Source organism: Procambarus clarkii, chromosome 57 (genome assembly GCF_040958095.1).
Source record: "Procambarus clarkii isolate CNS0578487 chromosome 57, FALCON_Pclarkii_2.0, whole genome shotgun sequence".
Lineage (NCBI taxonomy): Eukaryota > Metazoa > Arthropoda > Malacostraca > Decapoda > Cambaridae > Procambarus > Procambarus clarkii.
Window position 1 is genome coordinate 16,530,959 of NC_091206.1, and position 21,825 is coordinate 16,552,783.

Below are 21,825 nucleotides of genomic sequence, written 5' to 3' on the forward strand. Positions count from 1 at the left end.
GAAATTCCTGTTTCATTTTCCTCCGTGGTCTGACATTGTCACATTCTTAATCACGTGTTTATTTTCGTGATATACACACACACACACACACATATATATATATATATATATATATATATATATATATATATATATATATATATATATATATATATATATATATATATATACGTGTGTGCTATATATAAGGCTCTGGTAGTACAATTGGCTCCGTTCTCGAATCACAATTGCGGGACTCTGGGTTCGATCCCCGGACGGGACAGAAAGGATTGGATATATTTCCTCTCACCTAATGTCTCTGTTCACCTAGAAGTAAATAGGTACCCGGGAGTTAGACAGCTATTGAGGTACTTCATCACATGGTAAAGGAATTGGTAGTTCGACCAAAACCTTGAGAGAGAGTGAGAGAGAGAGAGAGAGCGAGAGAGAGAGAGAGAGAGAGAGAGAGAGAGAGAGAGAGAGAGAGAGAGAGAGAGAGAGAGAGAGAGAGAGAGAGAGAGAGAGAGAGAGAGAGAGAGATGAGAGGAAGACACAGCCATGTACCCAGTGGTCATTAACGAGACCATCTGCAGTGAGCATGAGAGCTCCTCTCACTGAAAAAAGACTCAGTTAACACCATGAGAGACGATGATAGGGACGAGGAGCACCAGGGCTCGCCGCCCCCTCCTCCATCAATCACTGCAGGAGCCCATCACCCTCATGAACGAGGGGGGGGGGTAACCTCGCTGTATTTACAAACTTTCATAAAAATACGATTTAAATTTAATTTAATTGAAAAATCATTATTCATAAATGTAGGCGATTACATTTATACGAAAAAAATAATTAATTTATAAAATGATTTCACATTTTATAATTAACTTAGTTTATATTTAAAATAGATTAATGATTTAAATATTATTTTTAATATTGATATCTGGACACTGATTATAATTATAAATAATATACTTTTAAAACAGATAAGACCCAGCTTGACATAATTCTGAGGAACTTGAATAAATTGAAAATAAAAATTGTTGCAATATATAGACATTAAGAAGTTTATTATTAATGTCATTTGAACAGTCATTGCCTTATATATCAACAGATTCAAGGGGACAAGCCTGCCTCGAAATCCCTTCGACCTCACTGCTCAAGAAACTGTGTTCTGTCAACAAGCCACTTTTTTGCGATGGTAACTCCTTAACCCTAATGCTGCTAAGGGCCTTAAATAACATCCATTATCCAACCGGAGGTATCCCTGCTATCCTCGTTGACTAGCTATTTTAGTCTATCTTGTAGACCTGCTATACCATTATATACATCATTGGGCAACTCAAATAATATTTTCCTACAATCAAGTTGACATTTTGGGGAAGTTGGAGTGGCCAGTGATTAGTGAACCCCTGAACAAAATAATAGCTTATTAAGTTTGCTGGATGAGTGATTGTTTTCAACAAAAGGATATCATTAGTTTGCGAATTATTTCCTCATGTGAAAGTCTGGAACAATAGTCCAAGCAGGAGAGTGCAATGAACGCGAGGTTGAACACCTGTAACAACTCCTGGAAATTGCAATGAACGCGAGGTTGAACACCTGTAACAACTCTTGGAAATTGCAATGAACGCGAGGTTGAACACCTGTAACAACTCCTGGAAATTGCAATGAACGCGAGGTTGAACACCTGTAACAACTCCTGGAAATTGCAATGAACGCGAGGTTGAACACCTGTAACAACTCCTAGAAATTGCAATGAACGCGAGGTTGAACACCTGTAACGACAACTGGAAATGTTCTCCGTTCATAGGTTAACTCAGCATTTCACAAGTTCAATAGTTCACATCAATACAAACAGAGATATTGCTAAATAACTTTTGCTATTGATCAGGGATCAAGATTCACTCCTAATAACGACTCTTCTAACTTTCAGATCACTGAAAGCATCAGAAAAATAGACAAGTGGGCCCTTTGAAGATGAAATATATTCCACATGCTATTCAGATTACTTTACTGTTATCTTTTTACTGTTACGAAGCACACACACACACGCAACATAAAGCACAACACCCATCATGCAACACAAGCACAAGACGCAGAAGCCTGAAGCACAACTCACAGAATATGTTGAGTTTGAGGCCGTCCTCGCGGGCAGACTGGGGGATGAGCTGGTTCTGGGCACGACAGGTCAGGTACTTGCCGCTGTCAGTCATGTCAGCCTGGTACTTGAGGATGGACGTCGTCACGTTGCTGTCCGGAGACGTCTGCAAGGGGGTGCAAAGCTCTCCTTAACATCACCTTAAATAATACCCTTAAGAAAACAGTAATAACACAGGGGTTCGAACTCTGCTTTATTCGGAGACGTCTGCAAGGGGGTACAAAGTTCTCCTTAATATCACCTTAAATAATACCCTTAAGAAAACAGTAATAACACAGGGTTCGATCTCTTCTTTATTCGGAGACGTCTGCAAGGGGGTGCAAAGCTCTCCTTAACATCTACTCCACATCCCCGATGTTGCAAGGGGTTGAGCATTGTCCCTTCACTCCTTCCTCTAATCCCCAGCTCATTGTCCTCATATTCTAGCTCCTACTCCTCATATCTCAGCTCGCTTTTCCCTTATTTCCCAGCGCCTGATAATTCCGTAAACTTACTCGGGTTCAAGCCCAGCAGTAATTGGGAACCTGGATGTAAAGCAGATAGCCGATCGTGTTCTTGGAAAAGAATTTAACCTGAATAACGTAACTGGTTCCAGTATCCGAAAGTTTTAATCCCAACATAAAAACAAAAATATTGAAACTTTTACTAAAATTTAAAAAAAAAAATTATAGAAAATAAAAATAAATTTATTGCCTTTCCAAGTTTCAGAAAACTTTAATATTTATATCAAATGAAATAAACGTTATATGTCCCATTCATATAAATTACAAAGAACGAATCCACGAATCCAAAGAATTCGAATCCGTGACGAGGATTCGAGCCTACGTCTGAGAGCATCCCAGACTCTACCTTAATCGACTGAGCTATGACATGGTAAAAAATAGAAAAGGAGTTGAAACCAGAAGTTCTACTGAACTTCCTGAACATACAAGACAACATGACACAGTCAAACACATCGGCAGATGTTCATTTACTAAGGAAAGTCGTGCAAAGACTAATCCAGTCTTCAGAGTCTTCAGCCTCAGAAAGACTTCAGACTTTCGTTATCCTGCATATCTGACGCTACAGATAACCAGGCACAGAACGTCTGTGGTCAGAACGCTAAAGAAAAAAAAAACAACTACGGGCTCACCATAGCCCGTGCTACTTGGAACTTTTTGTTCCAGGTAGCGAATCTTAAACACATGCTATTCATGTGTTTCCAATAGCATATATATATATATATATATATATATATATATATATATATATATATATATATATATATATATATATATATATATATATACATATATATATATATATATATATATATATATATATATATATATATATATATATATATATATATATATATATATATATATATATATGCTATTGGAAACAACAACAGCTAAAAGCAAAAACTATGTAACACCAAGGATGCAGGTCTGCCCTGTATATCGCTTAATGCATAAACTATACGACATCAAGGAAACCTACATAACTTCAAGGAAGTCATATAGCAATAACGTGTTACATATATAATTATGGAGAGGTTATATGAAGCCAGAAGCCAGGGAGTTTGTGGGAGATACCAAACGAAAGAAATGAAAGTTCATTCTTATACCTCAGTCACTACAGTAATTGAAAAAAATAACATGGAATACCATAAATGAGAGAAGAACATTGAACACCATGAACCAGAGAAGAGCATTGAACACTATGAACCAGAGAAGAGCATTGAACACCACGAACCAGAGAAGAGCATTGAACACCACGAACCAGAGAAGAACATTGAACACCATGAACCAGAGAAGAGCATTGAACACCATGAACCAGAGAAGAGCATTGAACACCATGAAGAAAATGAGTGTAGTATAATTCAAGCACAAACAGGTGCTAAAATATCGCATTATATATATCTAAACATTCAATATAAGAAGAGAGCAAGAGGGGACAATAATGTGAGGGGAACAACAACAGGTGTAGGAGCCCCAAGCACCTGGTTTTATGGCATTCATTTGCATTTAAATTCAAATTCAAGGCAATGTTGTTCGATATACCGTCCAGTAATAATTACACGGGGGATATAATTAACCCGATTGCATTAATAACAAATATATATATATATATATATATATATATATATATATATATATATATATATATATATATATATATATATATATATATATATATATATATATGGTGTGGGACTACACTTCCGGTTCAACTTTAGCCAATACCTATGTTGACTTCAGTGCTACACAAGCAGGAGGAGCTGCCAATCACCGGGAAGCGGCCAAGTCACGTAAATACAGAGACCTTGAGCACCACTACAATTTTGTCCCCATTGTCTCAGAGACACTTGGTGCCTGGGGTAAAAGTGCTACTAGTTTTTTTAAGGGGTTGGGGTCCAAGCTAATTGAAACAACTAGAGACCCTAGAGCTGCCAGTTTTCTCTTTCAGCGCCTTAGTGTGGCAATCCACAGAGGAAATGCTCACTGCATCCACGGTTCCTGCCCGCCATCTGAGGAGCTGGAGGAGCTGTTCAACTTGTGACAAGTAGCCTTGTACCCTGCATGTAACCAATGTTGTAACTTTTTTGTGTAATGACATTTTCAAATAAAGTTTTATATATATATATATATATATATATATATATATATATATATATATATATATATATATATATATATATATATATATATATGCGAACAAGCCTGAATGGTCCCCAGGACATATGCAACTGAAAACTCACACCCCAGAAGTGACTCGAACCCATACTCCCAGAAGCAACGCAACTGGTATGTACAAGACGCCTTAATCCACTTGACCATCACGACCGGACATAATGAGGTGATAGCCGAGGCTATATGAACCACTCCACCGCCGGCACTCGGATAGTTATCTTGGGCATAGCATTTTACCAAATCACCTCATTCTTTGGGTTATATATATATATATATATATATATATATATATAGTTATATATATATATATATATATATATATATATATATATATATATATATATATATATATATATATAGACACATACCAAAAGAATTGGGGTGGTAGGAGAAGAAAATATCAAAGTGTTCAGTGGGGATCCACAAGGTCTTCTCTAAGTACTCTTTATTTTCTTCTCTGAGGCGGCTATGGGTCCTTACACTTGCACCAGAGGTGGTACCCCTTCTAGGTATATATATACACACAACAACACTTGCAACTTGCAACTTGCAAGCCGTGCAATCACTTCCCTCATGTGTGCAACAGCACATTGGCACCCCAGCACGCGACACCACTACACTAACTCACCGTCATAACGGCGTCTTTAAGTGGCAGAGTGCCACCCTTCCACCAGCTGATGATGGCAGCAGGTCTCGACCCCCAGGCCTGGCACACCAGCTCGTACTCAGAGCCGGCACTCAGGCTCTCCATGCCACTCAGGATGGTCACGTTGACGGGACGGACTGTGTGATGAAATCGTAGATTAATAGTTTAGATCTAGAGATGGAAATTACTAGTTGAGATTATATGTTTGAGGTTATGGTATGTGAACTTCAAGGAAGTTATGACGTCTCACTAAGAGATTACTCATAAACTAGGGCGTATTATTCAGTCCAGAACATACACCTGTATACAAAAAAATCATACCAATATTAATTATATTTCTTATAATTATAATTAGTGTAATAATACATGCAATTGAAAGATATATTCCTATAATTGCCTTTCTACCCTATTTCTGCCTGTCTCTGTGTCTGTCTGTCTGTCTGTCTGTCTGTCTGTCTCTCTCTCTCTCTCTCTCTCTCTCTCTCTCTCTCTCTCTCTCTCTCTCTCTCTCTCTCTCTCTCTCTAGCCCCCTCATCACTGCACCATATCTGGGCCATTACCACTGATAAATTATTATGTGTGTTCGCCTCATTACCCACAACCACTTAATTCCCATAATGTATAACTTAAACCTCACTAGAAAATGACAGAGAGAGAGAGAGAGAGAGAGAGAGAGAGAGAGAGAGAGAGAGAGAGAGAGAGAGAGAGAGAGAGAGAGAGAGAGAGAGAGAGAGAGAGAGAGAGAGAGGGAGAAAGAGAGAGAGAGAGAGAGAGAGAGAGAGAGAGAGAGAGAGAGAGAGAGAGAGAGAGAGAGGGAGAGGGAGAGAGAGAGAGAGAGAGAGAGAGAGAGAGAGAGAGAGAGAGAGAGAGAGAGAGAGAGAGAGAGAGAGAGAGAGAGAGATTGCAAATTAAACTTAATCACCTCAATTTAAGTTCATGGTTACAACTTTCTGGTCAGATCCCTAGAACTTTGTCCAGTGCCATGTTGGCTGCAAGGTGGCAGAGGTTTAACACTTTGAGTATTTTTTGTTATAAAAACCCAACCCAGATGAATGGAATGGAGAAATTTGCGTTTTTAAAAATGGACATTTTTATTGATGATTCTTCTACCAAATTTTCCTGTATAAAAACAATCTCTTTAATCATTTTTAGTGCTTTGCTACAGCGATACAGACGGACGCTGTAGCATATACCTTGTTTAATTCAAAAGGACAAAATAGTGTAGATATATTAATGAACACAATAATGGGATTAAATGAGTTATGAATGAAAGCTTAAGTAAAATTTAGTATTAAGTAAACATTAAACTAAAACCTGAAAATAAAATGTATGAAAATGAAAATAGTTTTCGTTTTTTTTCTTGCAATAAATATTCACTCGGAATGTTTATCTTAACAATTAGTTATTTGTGTATATTCTGATCTTTTGAATCACTGAGACTCGATCTCGGGTCTTAAAACAAGGACAGTCACACTTTACAACCAGGCAAGGAGGCTGAAAACAGTGTCAGTAGGCCTATTATCTTCAATTTCACCCTGAGGCTCGAACCTTTCCCCTGTAGCTCCCATGTCGATATACATCCCCCTTTTACCCTCTTCCACACCTCCTTCACCCATGTATACCCACGTATACAGGACCAATTCTCATGTATACAGACCAAGCAACAAACCCATTCAACAGCAACGAGAGAATGATCACTGATTTACCACCATTTTTCCAGCCAGGTAATTTATGACTTTCCACTCAAATATTTGTTAAATTTTGGTTAACATCGCGTATGTCAAGTATGTTAATTCAATCTTGGAGTGAACTAAATCTATTTTTTCAATTCAACGTGAAATTTTTAAATTTAATTTAGAGAATGCGATAAAAAGCTTACACTATTCCAACGGTGCCACACATGTGCATAATATGATAACAACGGCGAAACACCAGTGATTATGATAACAGGGATATCAGTGATTGCCATAACAAAGGATAACAGTGATAGTGAACCATAACAGTGTGGTGATGAGGATCTTTGATGATTGTGATGAGGGTGATAACGATGGTGATGATGATGAAGCTATCAATACACTTTTAATCATTCATTTCGTCGGGGACAGGCAGCCTGCTGCTTTCTAAGCTTGTATCGAGAACCCCTCCCCAGGATCCAACCCCAGAACAGTTGGCCAACTCCCGGGTGCCTATCTACCGCAAGGTGAACAGAGACATCGGGGTGATAACATGCCTAATCATTTCTGTCCCGCCCGGGTATCGAGCCAGGGAGTCTCAACTGTGAGTCGAGAACGTAGCGAACTGTACTGTACACAACTCATGTACACAACTCCACGGAGTTGTAATATGTATATGTAATCATATGTAATCAATATGTTAATTACATATTCATCACTATACTACGCCGACTGGTATCTTCAAAACGTGTGTGATAGCTAGTACAGAGATGAAATACATAGTAAGTCACGATAACGTGAAAATCAGACACCCAACCGACGAATATGAAGTATTGAGGACGTTTCGGTCCGTCCTCTTCAACATTATGAAGTCACGATAACGGCTCAGGACGGACCGACACATCAGTTCTTTTGTTTCCAGATTTGTGGGTTGGGTGTCTTAAAGAGAGAGCACAGAGTGTCTTAACAGTGACTTAACTCTTGTTCAACTTCGAATACTGTGAAGTATTACTCCATGCTCCAGGTGGGCTGTGAGGCTCCTACTCGAATGAAATGTCCTCAGCCAAACCTCGCTAACAAACAAACCAACTACTATCCAGGGCTGGAACATCACCTTCACTCGGCTGCTACGCTACGGGGGAGCCGGTCGGCCGAGCTGACAGCACGCTGGAATTGTGATCCTGTGATCCTGGGTTCGATCCCAGGAGCCGGTGAGAAACATTGGGCAGAGTTTCTTTCACTCTATGCCCCTGTTACCTAGCAGTAAAATAGGTACCTGGGTGTTAGTCAGCTGTCACGGGCTGCTTCCTGGGGTGGAGGCCTGGTCGAGGAACGGGCCGCGGGGACACTAAAAGCCCCGAAATCATCTCAAGATAAGATATACCGTTTAAACGTCTAAAACGTTGTTTATGCATTCATTAAACGTTACTCAAACATGTTTTGCCCACTGGCCAGTTCCTCATAGCAGAACACATCAGGACAGCCGAGTCAAAATGTGCTGGTTATTCGTCAGAGAACTCCCACAATAACGTAATCACGTCCAGGGCTCATAATCCAGCTCCAGCGGCTATCCACTCCTCTCCTTCAATACCAGCAGTAAGCCGAAATCTCCAACGTCGGAACCTTTGATGTGAGGCCAATGATCCTATGAGGATGTATGACGGAGCGTCGACGTGACTGGCTACCACAGGCGACCACAGAACACTGAGTGAGCTCCAAGAGGCTCACTTCCATTTATGATAGCCTTCGAGAAACGAGTCTACCATCACTCTGATTGGCTGGCGCCTCTATATCAAATATTTCGACTAATTAAAGAGTGCCACGTGTCACTTAACTTCTCATTGGCTGAAACGGTCACGTGACACGATGAGAAACTTCTGGAATGCCTGAGAAGGCGCCATTCGTTTGGGCCTAAATATATTTGCCCGAAACGCTATGCGTACTAGTGACTTTAGGTATTGTATGTACTACCTCTATCTTTAAATCTAACAGAATGTTTGTACTGCAACACTGCAACTATGTATGTACTGTTCTTAAATAAATTATCATTAATATTATTATTATTATTATTATTATATATTTACCGTAAATAAAATATCACATAAAGTGTATGAGGTAGGCAAGGGATGTTAAATGGCTCTAACAGTAGCCTAAATACTAAATAATTTTAGAAGGCACGGAACCTCGTAATAGTATCAATAAACAATCATAAATTTCGCCTCGCTTAAGAAAGTCCCCTAAAAGGAAGCATTTGCAGGAGCCGCTAAGTTACAGCCCCGCTCCTGTGCCAGGTCAACCCGTCCTCGACTCAAGTCCATTACATTCAGCGGTCAACCCCACAGACGCATTCATAAATTTTAATATGCTGTTCATTCAAAACGGGATTTTTCTCAAGTATAAATTAATATTATAATATATTAGCATATTGTGTATATATAGGCATAGGTTAGGTTAGGTGTTTAGGTTCTGTTGGCGATTATTTGTATTTGTAGTACGTGGGTGAAGCATTTATAGCGTTGTGGTTCGAACAAAATTCGTCAGTGAAGCACTTGTTCCGGATATGTTCGAACGTCAGCAGTTGTGAGTCGTGTGTAAACCGCTTTTCATTCATAAACAGGGGGTTTGGCGGGTGGATGGAATCACTTTTGGATCTTTGTTTGGAGGACGAGCTGGCCAGGTAAGTCCACTACGGGCTCACCATAGCCTGTGCTACTTGGAACTTTTTGTCCCCAGTAGCTGAATCTACAACAACAATAAACAACAAGAGCCGCTAACAACATTGACCAAGGAGAGAAATTAGGGATAAATGATCACTCCTAAAACAGAAGCCTTCCTCTGAACGTGCTGTCTTTAGTATTCTGAAACCCGATGTCTTTTTATATTTGGCCTCATCCAATTTTTCCCAAAATTTTGTTAGTTCGTTGCTGGAGCCTTTTCATTTTTTTTCCTCAGTAGTTAAGAGCTCACAGGAAGCAAAATAATTTTTATTTGAAAGTTTGCAACAACTGCTTAATTGTACCTTGTCGCATTTTCTAGAAAACTAATACATTTTCAACGATTATATTTTCGTAAAAGATAAAAGCAATTGGATTATGTCATTTATGATCAAACTTATCTATGAATTATTGTAAAATATTAAGAATAAAAAGGCGTATTTTACAACAAATTTAAAATATATCCATATTTCATTCTCACACTCGAACAAACAGACCATTTGAACATTACAAACTATTCTACCAACTATGTACACAGTTCAACAGTTTCCGATATTTTTCACCCCAGATAATCTATTGCGAACCGCCGGAGTGAAGTCACACATTCATCACCTCTCCGTTGTTCAGGACCGAGTGAAAACTCGTCGAATTGAATATATATATAACGCAGCCACAGACGCAGCATCAGAGTCCTTCAAAGCCCCACAGACGCACCATCAGAGTCCTTCAAAGTCCCACAGACGCAGCATCAGAGTCCTTCAAATCCCCACAGACGCACCATCAGAGTCCTTCAAAGCCCCACAGACGCAGGATCAGAGTCCTTCAAACCCTCCACAGACGCAGGATCAGAGTCCTTCAAACCCTCCACAGACGCAGGATCAGAGTCCTTCAAAGCCTCCCATCACGGTGTTTCAGATGATTGCTCTATGCGAAAGGGTTTCCTATCAATGTTATTAACTATGTCTCTGCATCATGTTTAGTTCAACGAAGAGACTCGGATTGTTAGACTTGGTGACGAGCAAATGTCCAGGTACGTGCAAGGCAGACGGACTTGAAGATGGAGAGTTACAGAGAGGCAGTTGTTGATGATATAGACGTAGAACTGTAATATTGATTATATAGATTACAGATTGGTTAACAATTGATAAACAAGCATTATAGATTGGAGATTGATAAACAAGCAGAATGTTAAAGGAGAAACGAGAGGGAGAGAGAGAGAGAGAGAGAGAGAGAGAGAGAGAGAGAGAGAGAGAGAGAGAGAGAGAGAGAGAGAGAGAGAGAGAGAGAGAGAGAGATGGTAGGGAGGTCGGACAGAAGGCAGAGAGGAAAACAGAGAAGAACTAACTCAGAGAAACTATATTGTACATAAAAAGTACATAGGCCAAAATTAATTAAATTATGAAATTATCAGTTGGGGAAAAACTGAATCAAATAGCAGTACATGAAAATACTTTTGATCTTCTTTGAAAAGACAAAGTAATATAGAAAAATATAAGGCTCACGTCGTACTCTTTCGACCGTATCTGTCTACAAAAATGAAGCTGGATAGAAAAACACTAGCCATACATGTTTGTAACATTACGATAGTAAAGGGTCAGGAGAAAGCACCGAGCCAGTTTGGCTATATTATACAGCACTTGGGAGAGGTACATTTATGGGCTATTCATGCCCGTGCCACCGCTTGAGTGGCTTAATCTTAAAAAACAAAGAGGTATGAGAGGTGGGATGAGAAGACGGAGTGGAGGAATGACCCCTATCGTTGATGAGAGCTCTACAATCCTCAACTTCCTGCTGGTCCACACCTAGTCCAAACTCTACGGGCTCACCATAGCCCGAGCTACTTGGAACTTTTTGTTCCAGGTAGCGAATCTTAAACAACAAATAGTTCAAACAGCATATTGACCCTTCTCACTGTGCGCTGGACGTGTCCCTCAGCATATCTTGGGTGTGGAATTACAGTAAAATGAATGATATTATCATTAGGAGGGGGCCTACGGCTGAGTGGACAGCGCTCGGGATTCCTAGTCCTAAGGTTTCTGGTTCGATCCCCGGTGGAGGCGAAAACACATAAGCAGAGTTTCTTTCCCCCTGATGCATTTGTTCACCTAGCAGTAAAGAGGTACCTCTGGGAGTTAGACAGCTGCTACGGGCTGCTTCCTGGGGATGTGTAACAAAAAGGAGGCCTGGTCGAGGACCGGGCCGCGGGGACGCTAAGCCCCGAAATCATTTCAAGATAACCTTAAGATAACCTCATCAAAAAATCTGGAGCCGCAATAATTAGTAAAATTATTTATAAACTCGTGACATTTAATAAATAATTTAACCGCGGCTATAAAATAAGTTTAGGTTTGGAATCCCTTCTTCACTTCCTAAGACTAGTCAAACCGGTAGGAAAAATATATACGAGAATAAAATATATAAATAAACAAATAAATATGGAAAGGACATAAGATAGGTGTTTCAGACAGGCTCCGTGGCTTAACAGGAAACAATATCATGTACAACCCATCCTCCTAAACACTACCACACATATAGAGACTCGGGGTATATGTCCAGTACATGAACCATCTACTCAAAAACTCCTCGTTCAAGTTGTGTACTACTGATAGCCTGAAGGCCATACACGGAAAATGCAACACTTGACCAAAAGTTAACTACTGTACTCTTATGCAGGCGATGAGTCACAATAACGTGGCTGAAGTATGTTGATCAGACCACACACTAGAAGGTGAAGGGACGACGACGTTTCGGTCCGTCCTGGACCATTCTCAAGTCGATTGTGATTCAAAACAATCGACTTGTCAATGGTCCAGGACGGACCGAAACGTCGTCGTCCCTTCAACTTCTAGTGTGTGGTCTGGTCCATACTGTACTCTTAAACCTAAGCTCCAAGATTTACTATGTAATGCAACATTTATACAATAAATGAGAAAATCATCATTTTTGGAGCTTGTTAAAAGACTTTAATAATTTTCTGTAGATAAGTGGTCAATCTCCCTGCACTATATGCAGCCTAACACAGCTCTAACCCTGTCCATGGCAGGCAGAAGAAAACATATATGCAGGTTACCATTGTAAATGCTGCAAATGTTTGGCCACGTCTGTGGCAGAGAGAGAAAAAATCACCTTTCCCAACAAGAAATGATTTTCCAATAGAGGAGGAGGTGGAAGAGGATGAAGAACAGTATTAGAAAATAAGGAGAAAGCCATTTATGCTTCTAGGAAGTGTTGCACTTGCTGTGTACTGGACGACATTTTTAAAATTTATCCAAAATTTGCTTGTCCATTTTAAAGAATGAAGAACAATTTTATTTATATTATTTTTAAGTTGCAACTCTTATGAACCCATCCCTGCCCTTGTGTGGCAGTGCTCAATAGAAAGTTGTATTTACATATTCATATATTGAAACATTGATTGTAACCCATGATATATAGGTACTTCAACCTACAGTTTAGACCTATTGTCTTATGTATGACCCTCTGTCCTGTGTGACAGTGAATGCCAGCATTATCCTCACTTTAATAAGACTTAATTTTGCCTAATCTGAGGAATTAAATTGTAATTAAATTTTGTCAATAATGATGTTAATAATAATAAATGCTGTACTCTTACAAATTCAGTCTTCAGGGTTAACAGTTTTAAGACATTTCTCGCGCTACTTTTAACAATTAACTTACTGTGAAGGCTCCTGAATAATTTGCTTCTCTCCTATTGTGTTACGTTGAATTGTTACCATTCATACTACTGTGCGAGCAATTCCATTTAACTCTGTGATCATATTTAACAATTTAGCAGGCAATTGCTTTCAACTGCTCTTTTTCGCCCTTTCTGCTCCAATGCCAACCCTCCCTGCTCTCTTTGCCATACTTAGCCGTCTCTGCCCTCCCCCTGCCGCACTCTGCTGTACTCTGCTGTACTCTGCCGCACTCTGCTGTACTCTGCTGCACTCAAAACTTCTGCACTCTTCCAAGTTATCTTTCCTTAACGCTGCCTGGCCGTATTTGTTAATTTGACTTATATTCCCGTTGTTTGTTATCAAACTCAAGTGTAATGTTATTTTGGGTTTGGAGTTTTCCTTGGCTTTGTGAGCGAGACGAAGATAACTATGATATATCCAAAGTTACATCGTTACACTCTCTCTCTCTCTCTCTCTCTCTCTCTCTCTCTCTCTCTCTCTCTCTCTCTCTCTCTCTCTCTCTCTCTCTCTCTCTCTCTCTCTTTGTCACACTTCCTTCTTCAATATCTGATGTCCGTGGTGCAGTGTATCCTCTTCAGGGCTAAGGGTCCCTACACTCAGGTGTTATATATTTATATACCCATGTACCGAGATGGGACAAGTTGGAACCATTAGAACGAACCATTTCTGGAGCTGGCTCCAGAAATGGTTCGCTAAACAAACAACGAACTCAAAGTAATTTGTAGTTGTCCACGCGGTACGTTTGTCTGGGAACTGGTAACATAACACAGGTTTGTGTGACCAACATGCCCGTGTGTGAGAGCGTAAACTGAGTGAAAGAGAGAGTAAAGTGAGCAAGTGAGTGAGAGGAAGGAGACACGGAACCTTTGACTACCAAGGGAGTGTGTGTAGACCAAGGGCCAGATTCACGAAAGGACTTACGCAAACACTTACGAACGTTTACATCTTTCCTCAATCTTTGACGGCTTTGGTTACATTTATTAAACAGTTTACAAGCATGAAAACGTCCCATTTAACTGTTGTTATTGTTATAAACAGCCTGCTGGTGCTTCGGAGCTCATTAACTGTTTAATAATTGTAAACAAAGCCGCCAAAGATTGAGAAAAGATGTACAGGTTCGTAAGTTCTTTCGTGAATCTGGCCCCAAGTCTATGTCGTTTCACCGGAAATTTCTCCAGGAATTGACGTGAATTTCCTGGTTATGGTTCCTTCTTTGTATATAGATACTTCCTTGCCTCTCCCCGGAACGTTTTGTTTGGCTAAGATACGTACAGTGCATGACTTAGGGTGTGCAAGTGTATTTAACTGGATTAAAGAATAAGTGAGGATTACATTACAGAGCATTAATGTACTACCTTCAAGACTGGGCTCCTTAGTCACATGTTACACATATGTGAAGAACTAGACCTGACTGTCACTTAGATACTGTTATGTAAACACTTCCTCTGAAGTGTTTACATAAGTGCACCTGCTCCATGACAAGCGATGCCACACATTCCAGCCCAAACTATCATACTGCAAATAGTTCACCAAAATAATGTACATATCAATGAAGAGAAAAGAGAATTAGATATAAAAATATATGATTATCCACATTATTATAAATATAATATTGAAATACAATTGCATTTTTGTATATAAATTTATTTTCCATTTCCCAAAGTGATTATATCCATTTTTGAATGTAATAAAATGTGATTCCCACTGTTACAATACTTATGTAACTTATGGTGAGTTACATTATTTATGTAACTCGCCACATAAGCTTAAAGGAGCAGGAGCAGTGTCTACTAGGAAGAGTGATCTGGAACCCAGGAATTGCCTGATTATTCCTAGTTTACAAGCTAAGCCAAGAACATTATCAAGGACATTCACACGGACATTAAGATATTACGATATTCACAAGGACATTAACAAGGACATTGACAAGGACACTGACAAAGACAACTGCCACAACACAGGACCACGAACTATTACTCTGTTAATATCGAACAATCAATCATGTGTAACGAAGCAATTACTTCTTCACTTTGAAACGAACTGATGAGCAACATTCGTAATGATTACGGAAATGCAAGATTGCGAGGATTTTGATGTTGCATAATTGATGAAGCCCAAGTTTTGTGGCTATATATATATATATATATATATATATATATATATATATATATATATATATATATATATATATATATATATATATATATATATATTCTTTAAACAGTGTACAAGTGCAAGGAAACCAGACTATAGGAGGTAGGTTGATCAGCAAGAATTATGTCGTTAGCAACACTCTGGAGATGATAAATGAGAGAGAGAGAGAGAGAGAGAGAGAGAGAGAGAGAGAGAGAGAGAGAGAGAGAGAGAGAGAGAGAGAGAGAGAGAGAGAGAGAGACACACACACACACACAAGCAGAACTAGCCAGGAGAGACAGACGCCGTTAGAGGATAGGCAGAGCCTCTCAGAATAGAGACACAGGTAATCAGAATAGAGAGACAGATAGAGCTTGTTAAAACAGAGAAAGAGAAAGACAGACAGGAAGAGAAATAGTGACAGAACTTGAGAGCAAGAAAGGAGAAAACGACAGGAGGATTCAAATACATACATCACCATATAAAAACAAACCATAACTTATTTCCCAGGGATAATAATATACAAAGTTCATGTTTCATGACATTACTGAGCAGAAAACTGACGGAAAAAAATACCCAGTGTTTTATGTTTTTTTTTCCCATGTTTCATTACTAAATAAATCCAATATTCTTCATAAATCAAGTGAGCCAAATAATGAATATATATATATATATATATATATATATATATATATATATATATATATATATATATATATATATATATATATATATATATATATGTCGTACCTAGTAGCCAGAACGCCCTTCTCAGCCTACTATGCAAGGCCCGATTTGCCTAATAAGCCAAGTTTTCATGAATTAATTATTTTTCGACAACCTAACCTACCTAACCTAACCTAACCTAACTTTTTCGGCTACCTAACCTAACCTAACCTATAGAGATAGGTTAGGTTAGGTTAGGTAGGGTTGGTTAGGTTCGGTCATATATCTACGTTAATTTTAACTCCAATAAAAAAAAATTGACCTCATACGTAATGAAATGGGTAGCTTTATTATTTCATAAGAAAAAAATTAGAGAAAATATATTAATTCACGAAAACTTAGCTTATTAGGCAAGTCGGGCCTTGCATAGTAGGCCGAGAAGTGCGTTCTGGCTACTAGGTACGACATATATATATATATATATATATATATATATATATATATATATATATATATATATATATATATATATATATATATATATCGATACAGCATCCTCGAGGATCATGTACCCACCACACATATATTTTCTATATATCAGAAAATCTAAGCGAAAGGATTTTCTGATGTGTGGTTTGGACTTCATATAGAATCTTCACTTCATTCAGGAATTAGTGTTATTTTTACACTATTTAACTCTCCCATAGACATAGAAATTTTGGGGAGAAAACAATAAAGTTCTGAGGAGAAATATTGCAAATGATAAAACCAAGTTGTATAAAAGTATGACTAAATTATTTATAGTGTTATGTTCTGTTTGAGGAATTTATAGCCGACCTGTTGTTGGTAGAGATAGAGAGAGGGAGAGGGAGAGAGATGGAGAGGGATAGAGAGGGGAGAGGGAGAGAGAAGGAGAGAGAATAAGAAATACTAAGGGATCTTTTCCAGCTTTTAATCAAGTAAAACGTGTTACGTGCACCAAACACCAGCACGACTCAACGAGGCTATATGTAGTGTTGATTTATGTGGCATCACCATAACATAACTACACTCCATCTCGAAGCAGCGAGACGGTCATTTTAGTGAGGGTCAGTGGGATACAACACTGTGAAGGCGGTAAGAATTATTTAGTTTCACCAATTATCTTATTTGTTTTAATACATATTGTGGGAAAGATCACTGTGAGACTTCAAAAGTGGAAATACTCTTAACATCTATGAAGACAGAGAGGGGGAGGGAGGGAGAGAGAGAGAGAGAGAGAGAGAGAGAGAGAGAGAGAGAGAGAGAGAGAGAGAGAGAGAGAGAGAGAGAGAGAGAGAGAGAGAGAGAAGCAGAAAGAGAGAGAGAGAGAGAGAGAGAGAGAGAGAGAGAGAGAGAGAGAGAGAGAGAGAGAGAGAGAGAGAGAGAGAGAGAGAGAGAGAGAGAGAGAAGCAGAAAGAGAGAGAGAGAGAGAGAGAGAGAGAGAGAGAGAGAGAGAGAGAGAGAGAGAGAGAGAGAGAGAGAGAGAGAGAGAGAGAGAGAGAGAGAGAGAAGCAGAAAGAGAGAGAGAGAGAGAGAGAGAAACAGAAAGAGAGAGAGAGAGAGAGAGAGAGAGAGAGAGAGAGAGAGAGAGAGAGAGAGAGAGAGAGAGAGAGAGAGAGAGAGAGAGAGAGAGAGAGACAAAGAGAGACAGAAATAAACAGAGGCAGAGAGAAAGAGAGACAGAGAGAGATAGAGAGACAGAGAGAAACAGAGAGAACTAAACAAAGCAGTACACTTCACAGAGAGGAAACAGTAAATAACTACACACTGAAATGAAATTGCTTGAAAAAATGAGTTACGTTGCGTAAAATCCCGACAAATAGGAATGATGTAGGCAGGGGGTCACCGCCCCCCTTCCCCCGAGAGTTCGAACATCGCTCTAAAATTATGATTTTCAGCAAAAAATGTATGAATCCTAAATTTACTAAATTTGAATTGATTAACCCCGCCATATTTCAAATTAATTCCACACATATATTTATGAGAAAAATAAAACGTTGGGACTTGGGTTGGCGATAATGTTAAAGCGGGTGATATAAATTTTAGAATTCGTGTTTGTGTTTGATTTTCTATGTTGTTCGTAGGCTGGTGTACCTGTGGTGGCGTGTGCTGTGATGAGAGAGAGAGAGAGAGAGAGAGAGAGAGAGAGAGAGAGAGAGAGAGAGAGAGAGAGAGAGAGAGAGAGAGAGAGAGAGAGAGAGAGAGAGAGAGAGAGGGGCTCTAAGTGACTATTTGTGTTCATGAACAAGTAACTACTAAATTATTGCCCCATTAAGCCCTGCAGGTGAAAACTCTATATACACCTTGTTCCATCATGTGTTGGTGTGTGTGTGACGGAGAAGTCTTGTCGCAGTCTGAACTACATGTCCCATTCTGAAAAGCCGGTGAAGAGCCATCTGGACCATGTGACAGATCTTTCAAGTCAGTGCCCAACGATATCATCTAAGGAATCCAACCCGTTCTCGCAAATTCGTAAAGTCAATATTGACTTATTAAATAAGTGCATAGGTGACATACTAAACATAATAGATACCCTTAAAAAGCTTCATAGAAAACACCGACCTTACCTAACCTTATCACCTATGCACGTAGTTAATAAGTCAATATTGACTATACGAATTTGCGAGAACGGGTTGAAGGAATCATAGGCTTTCCTCACAGTGTCGTCCAGTGTAATCCTTTAAAACCCGCAAGTGTTGGGTTCGTAGGTTAAGTGTCGATCACAGCGGGTTATCGACAAAGCGGGCCCAGGCCAGCGCAAGTGCGTATATGTGGATACCATGTTATGTATGTATGTAGTTAATAGCTTTACCGAGAGTCGTTCATGTTCCTCCTTGTCTCCATTGAACATCCTATATTCCAACGAGGAGGCCTGGTCGAGGACCGGGCTGCGGGGACGTTGAGCCCCGAAATCATCGCTAGGTAAGCTTTACGTATTTTCAGAGACCGAAGAGTGGTTCAGCATCACACAGACCTCACAGCTACGTGTGCTGGAGTGACCTTACGTGTGGAGGAGTAACCTTACGAGTGGAGGAGTGAGTGATCTCACAGCTACGTTTGCTCACGAGTGTTTACAACTTGTAGTCAGCTGTAACTGTGTCGACTGAGAGACAGACGGGCACTATGTATCCTGTCGATTCAGGAACCTCAGTATAATGACAGCAAACTGTGCCAGGCAGTGAACCTGAAGCAGGTATGTGACGCAAGCATGTTTTACACACACACACACACACACACACACACACACACACCAGTTGATTGACAGCTGAGAGGCGGGACCAAAGAGCCAAAGCTCAACCCCCGCAAGCACAATTAGGTGAGTACAATTAGGTGAGTACACACACACGCACACACACACACACGTACGTTTCATCGTTCACATGCACCAAGAGAAAAAAAAGATAGCATTCATTTAACGCCATTTTTAATAAGTGGGCAAATAACAGTTGGAGTGACAGATGGCTTTCATAACCCTGGTGTTGGCTCAGTCTGAATGGCAGTACTGAAATTGTTGAATATTATATGCACCCTTGCACACACACACACACACACACACACACACACACACACACACACACACACACACACACACACGCACACACACACATACACACACATTAACACACTAACACACACGCACATACACTCAAACAGACGAGTACAGAAGTCCTGCCGTAATAGCAGGAGTAGAGTCATTAGAGGAAATAGTTTTAATAATGGCTTGGAGACCAATCAAGCTTTGCACACACACCTGTATGTTCAGTGCGACCTTTTGGATGTTCAAGGTATAGTATAGATGGGGTATCTGTGATGTCCCCCTTTCCCCCTCCCCCCAAAAAAAAACACGCCACGAGTGTTGCCGGGTGTATGTGTGGCTCTCTGGACGTTTCTACACTTTTAAGTAATCGCTGGAGTAGTGTTTATGGTACTGGATAGCTAGTACGATGACTCTGGCTGCCTAGTTTCGAGTCCTTGATTAGACTACATTAGACTACATTTTAGTCTAATGTCTTTTAGTCTATAGTCTATATTATATATATATATATATATATATATATATATATATATATATATATATATATATAAGCCAACGAGTTACTGTGAGTGGCAAGATGTACTTAGCAGAGTCCCACAGGGCTCAGTTCTTGCACCTATCATTAGTTTAAATTTTGCCCCGCGGGGCGAGTTTATTCAGCAGCCACTCAGTCTGTTATTGGCTTAGTGGCATGTACAACACCCCCCAATAGGAAGAAAACCCGCTGAGTTGTTCATCCTGTCACTTATACTCAGACCCAGCTGGGACTTGAACTCATCCTGTTTTCATATTCATGTACGTAAATGATCTACCAGAGGGAATGGACTCATATCTCTCAATGTTTGCTGTTGATGCAAAAATTATGAGGAAGACTAAGACAGAGGAACCTGTACACGAGTTGACTGACAGACGGGACTAAAGAGACTAAAGACCCGAAAGGCAACCCCTCCCAAGCACTGTTAGTCGAGTAAAATTAGGTCAGTACACTCTGAAAACACTTATCTAGTTGTTTCTTAATCGTAAATCGACAAATAATTTGTTCCATTTCTCTGCGAAGGTTGGTGAGCAAATTCGCTCATGTAATATTTAATCAACTTCCATACGTTCAGCGAGAGAGAGAGAGAGAGAGAGAGAGAGAGAGAGAGAGAGAGAGAGAGAGAGAGAGAGAGAGAGAGAGAGAGAGAGAGAGAGAGAGAGAGAGAGTGAGAGAGAGAGAGAGAGAGAGAGAGAGAGAGAGAGAGAGAGAGAGAGAGAGAGAGAGAGAGAGAGAGAGAGAGAGAGAGAGAGAGAGAGAGTGAGAGAGAGAGAGAGAGACCAACATTACGCATATCCCAATAGTTAATATAGATAATAAATCTAGAACACTATTGGATATTATCAGTATTCCATTCCCCTTCTCTCTCTCTCTTGATCCGACTATTTCCCTTCTCTCATTACGCTGAGGGTTGACTGGGCACCACAGGGACACACAGCCCTGTAGTCACTCCTCGGGGTAACATCTCTGCCATTCTTGATTAGCAAATTCATTGTATAATGTATAATGAACTCGAGCAAGTTAGTATGTCGAAGGGGAGACTGAAGGAATCCTGATCTAAGGCACTACAAGTATATATATACATGTCGATTAGACAGAAGACTTAGTAGAATGATTATCAATACATGCAATAACAGTGCTAGGAGTAAGAATGATATTGTAAATTGTCAATAAACACGAGTGAATGAACAATTATTTAATAAAAAATAAAAAAAAGACGTAATCGAGATAGGGAGAAAGCTATCGTTCCGAAACTTAATCTGAGCTAACGATCTTGAGGTTATCTTGAGATGATTTCGGGGCTTTTTAGTGTCCCCGCGGCCCGGTCCTCGACCAGGCCTCCACCCCCAGGAAGCAGCCCGTGACAGCTGACTAACACCCAGGTACCTATTTTAC

At 39.8% G+C, this 21,825-nt stretch overlaps 1 protein-coding gene across 1 annotated transcript in view; it reads right to left on the bottom strand.

Moving 5' to 3' along the window:
* The window catches only part of LOC123744939 (protein turtle homolog B), a 535,220-nt gene that overhangs the window by 70,418 nt on the left and 442,977 nt on the right, over positions 1-21,825 (bottom strand). The window contains exons 6-7 of the mRNA XM_069306332.1: positions 5,438-5,592; positions 2,096-2,240 (exon numbers count right to left, since the gene is read on the bottom strand). Of these exons, the coding sequence (XP_069162433.1) occupies positions 2,096-2,240; positions 5,438-5,592 (300 nt within the window). The remainder of the gene's footprint in view (positions 1-2,095; positions 2,241-5,437; positions 5,593-21,825) is intronic.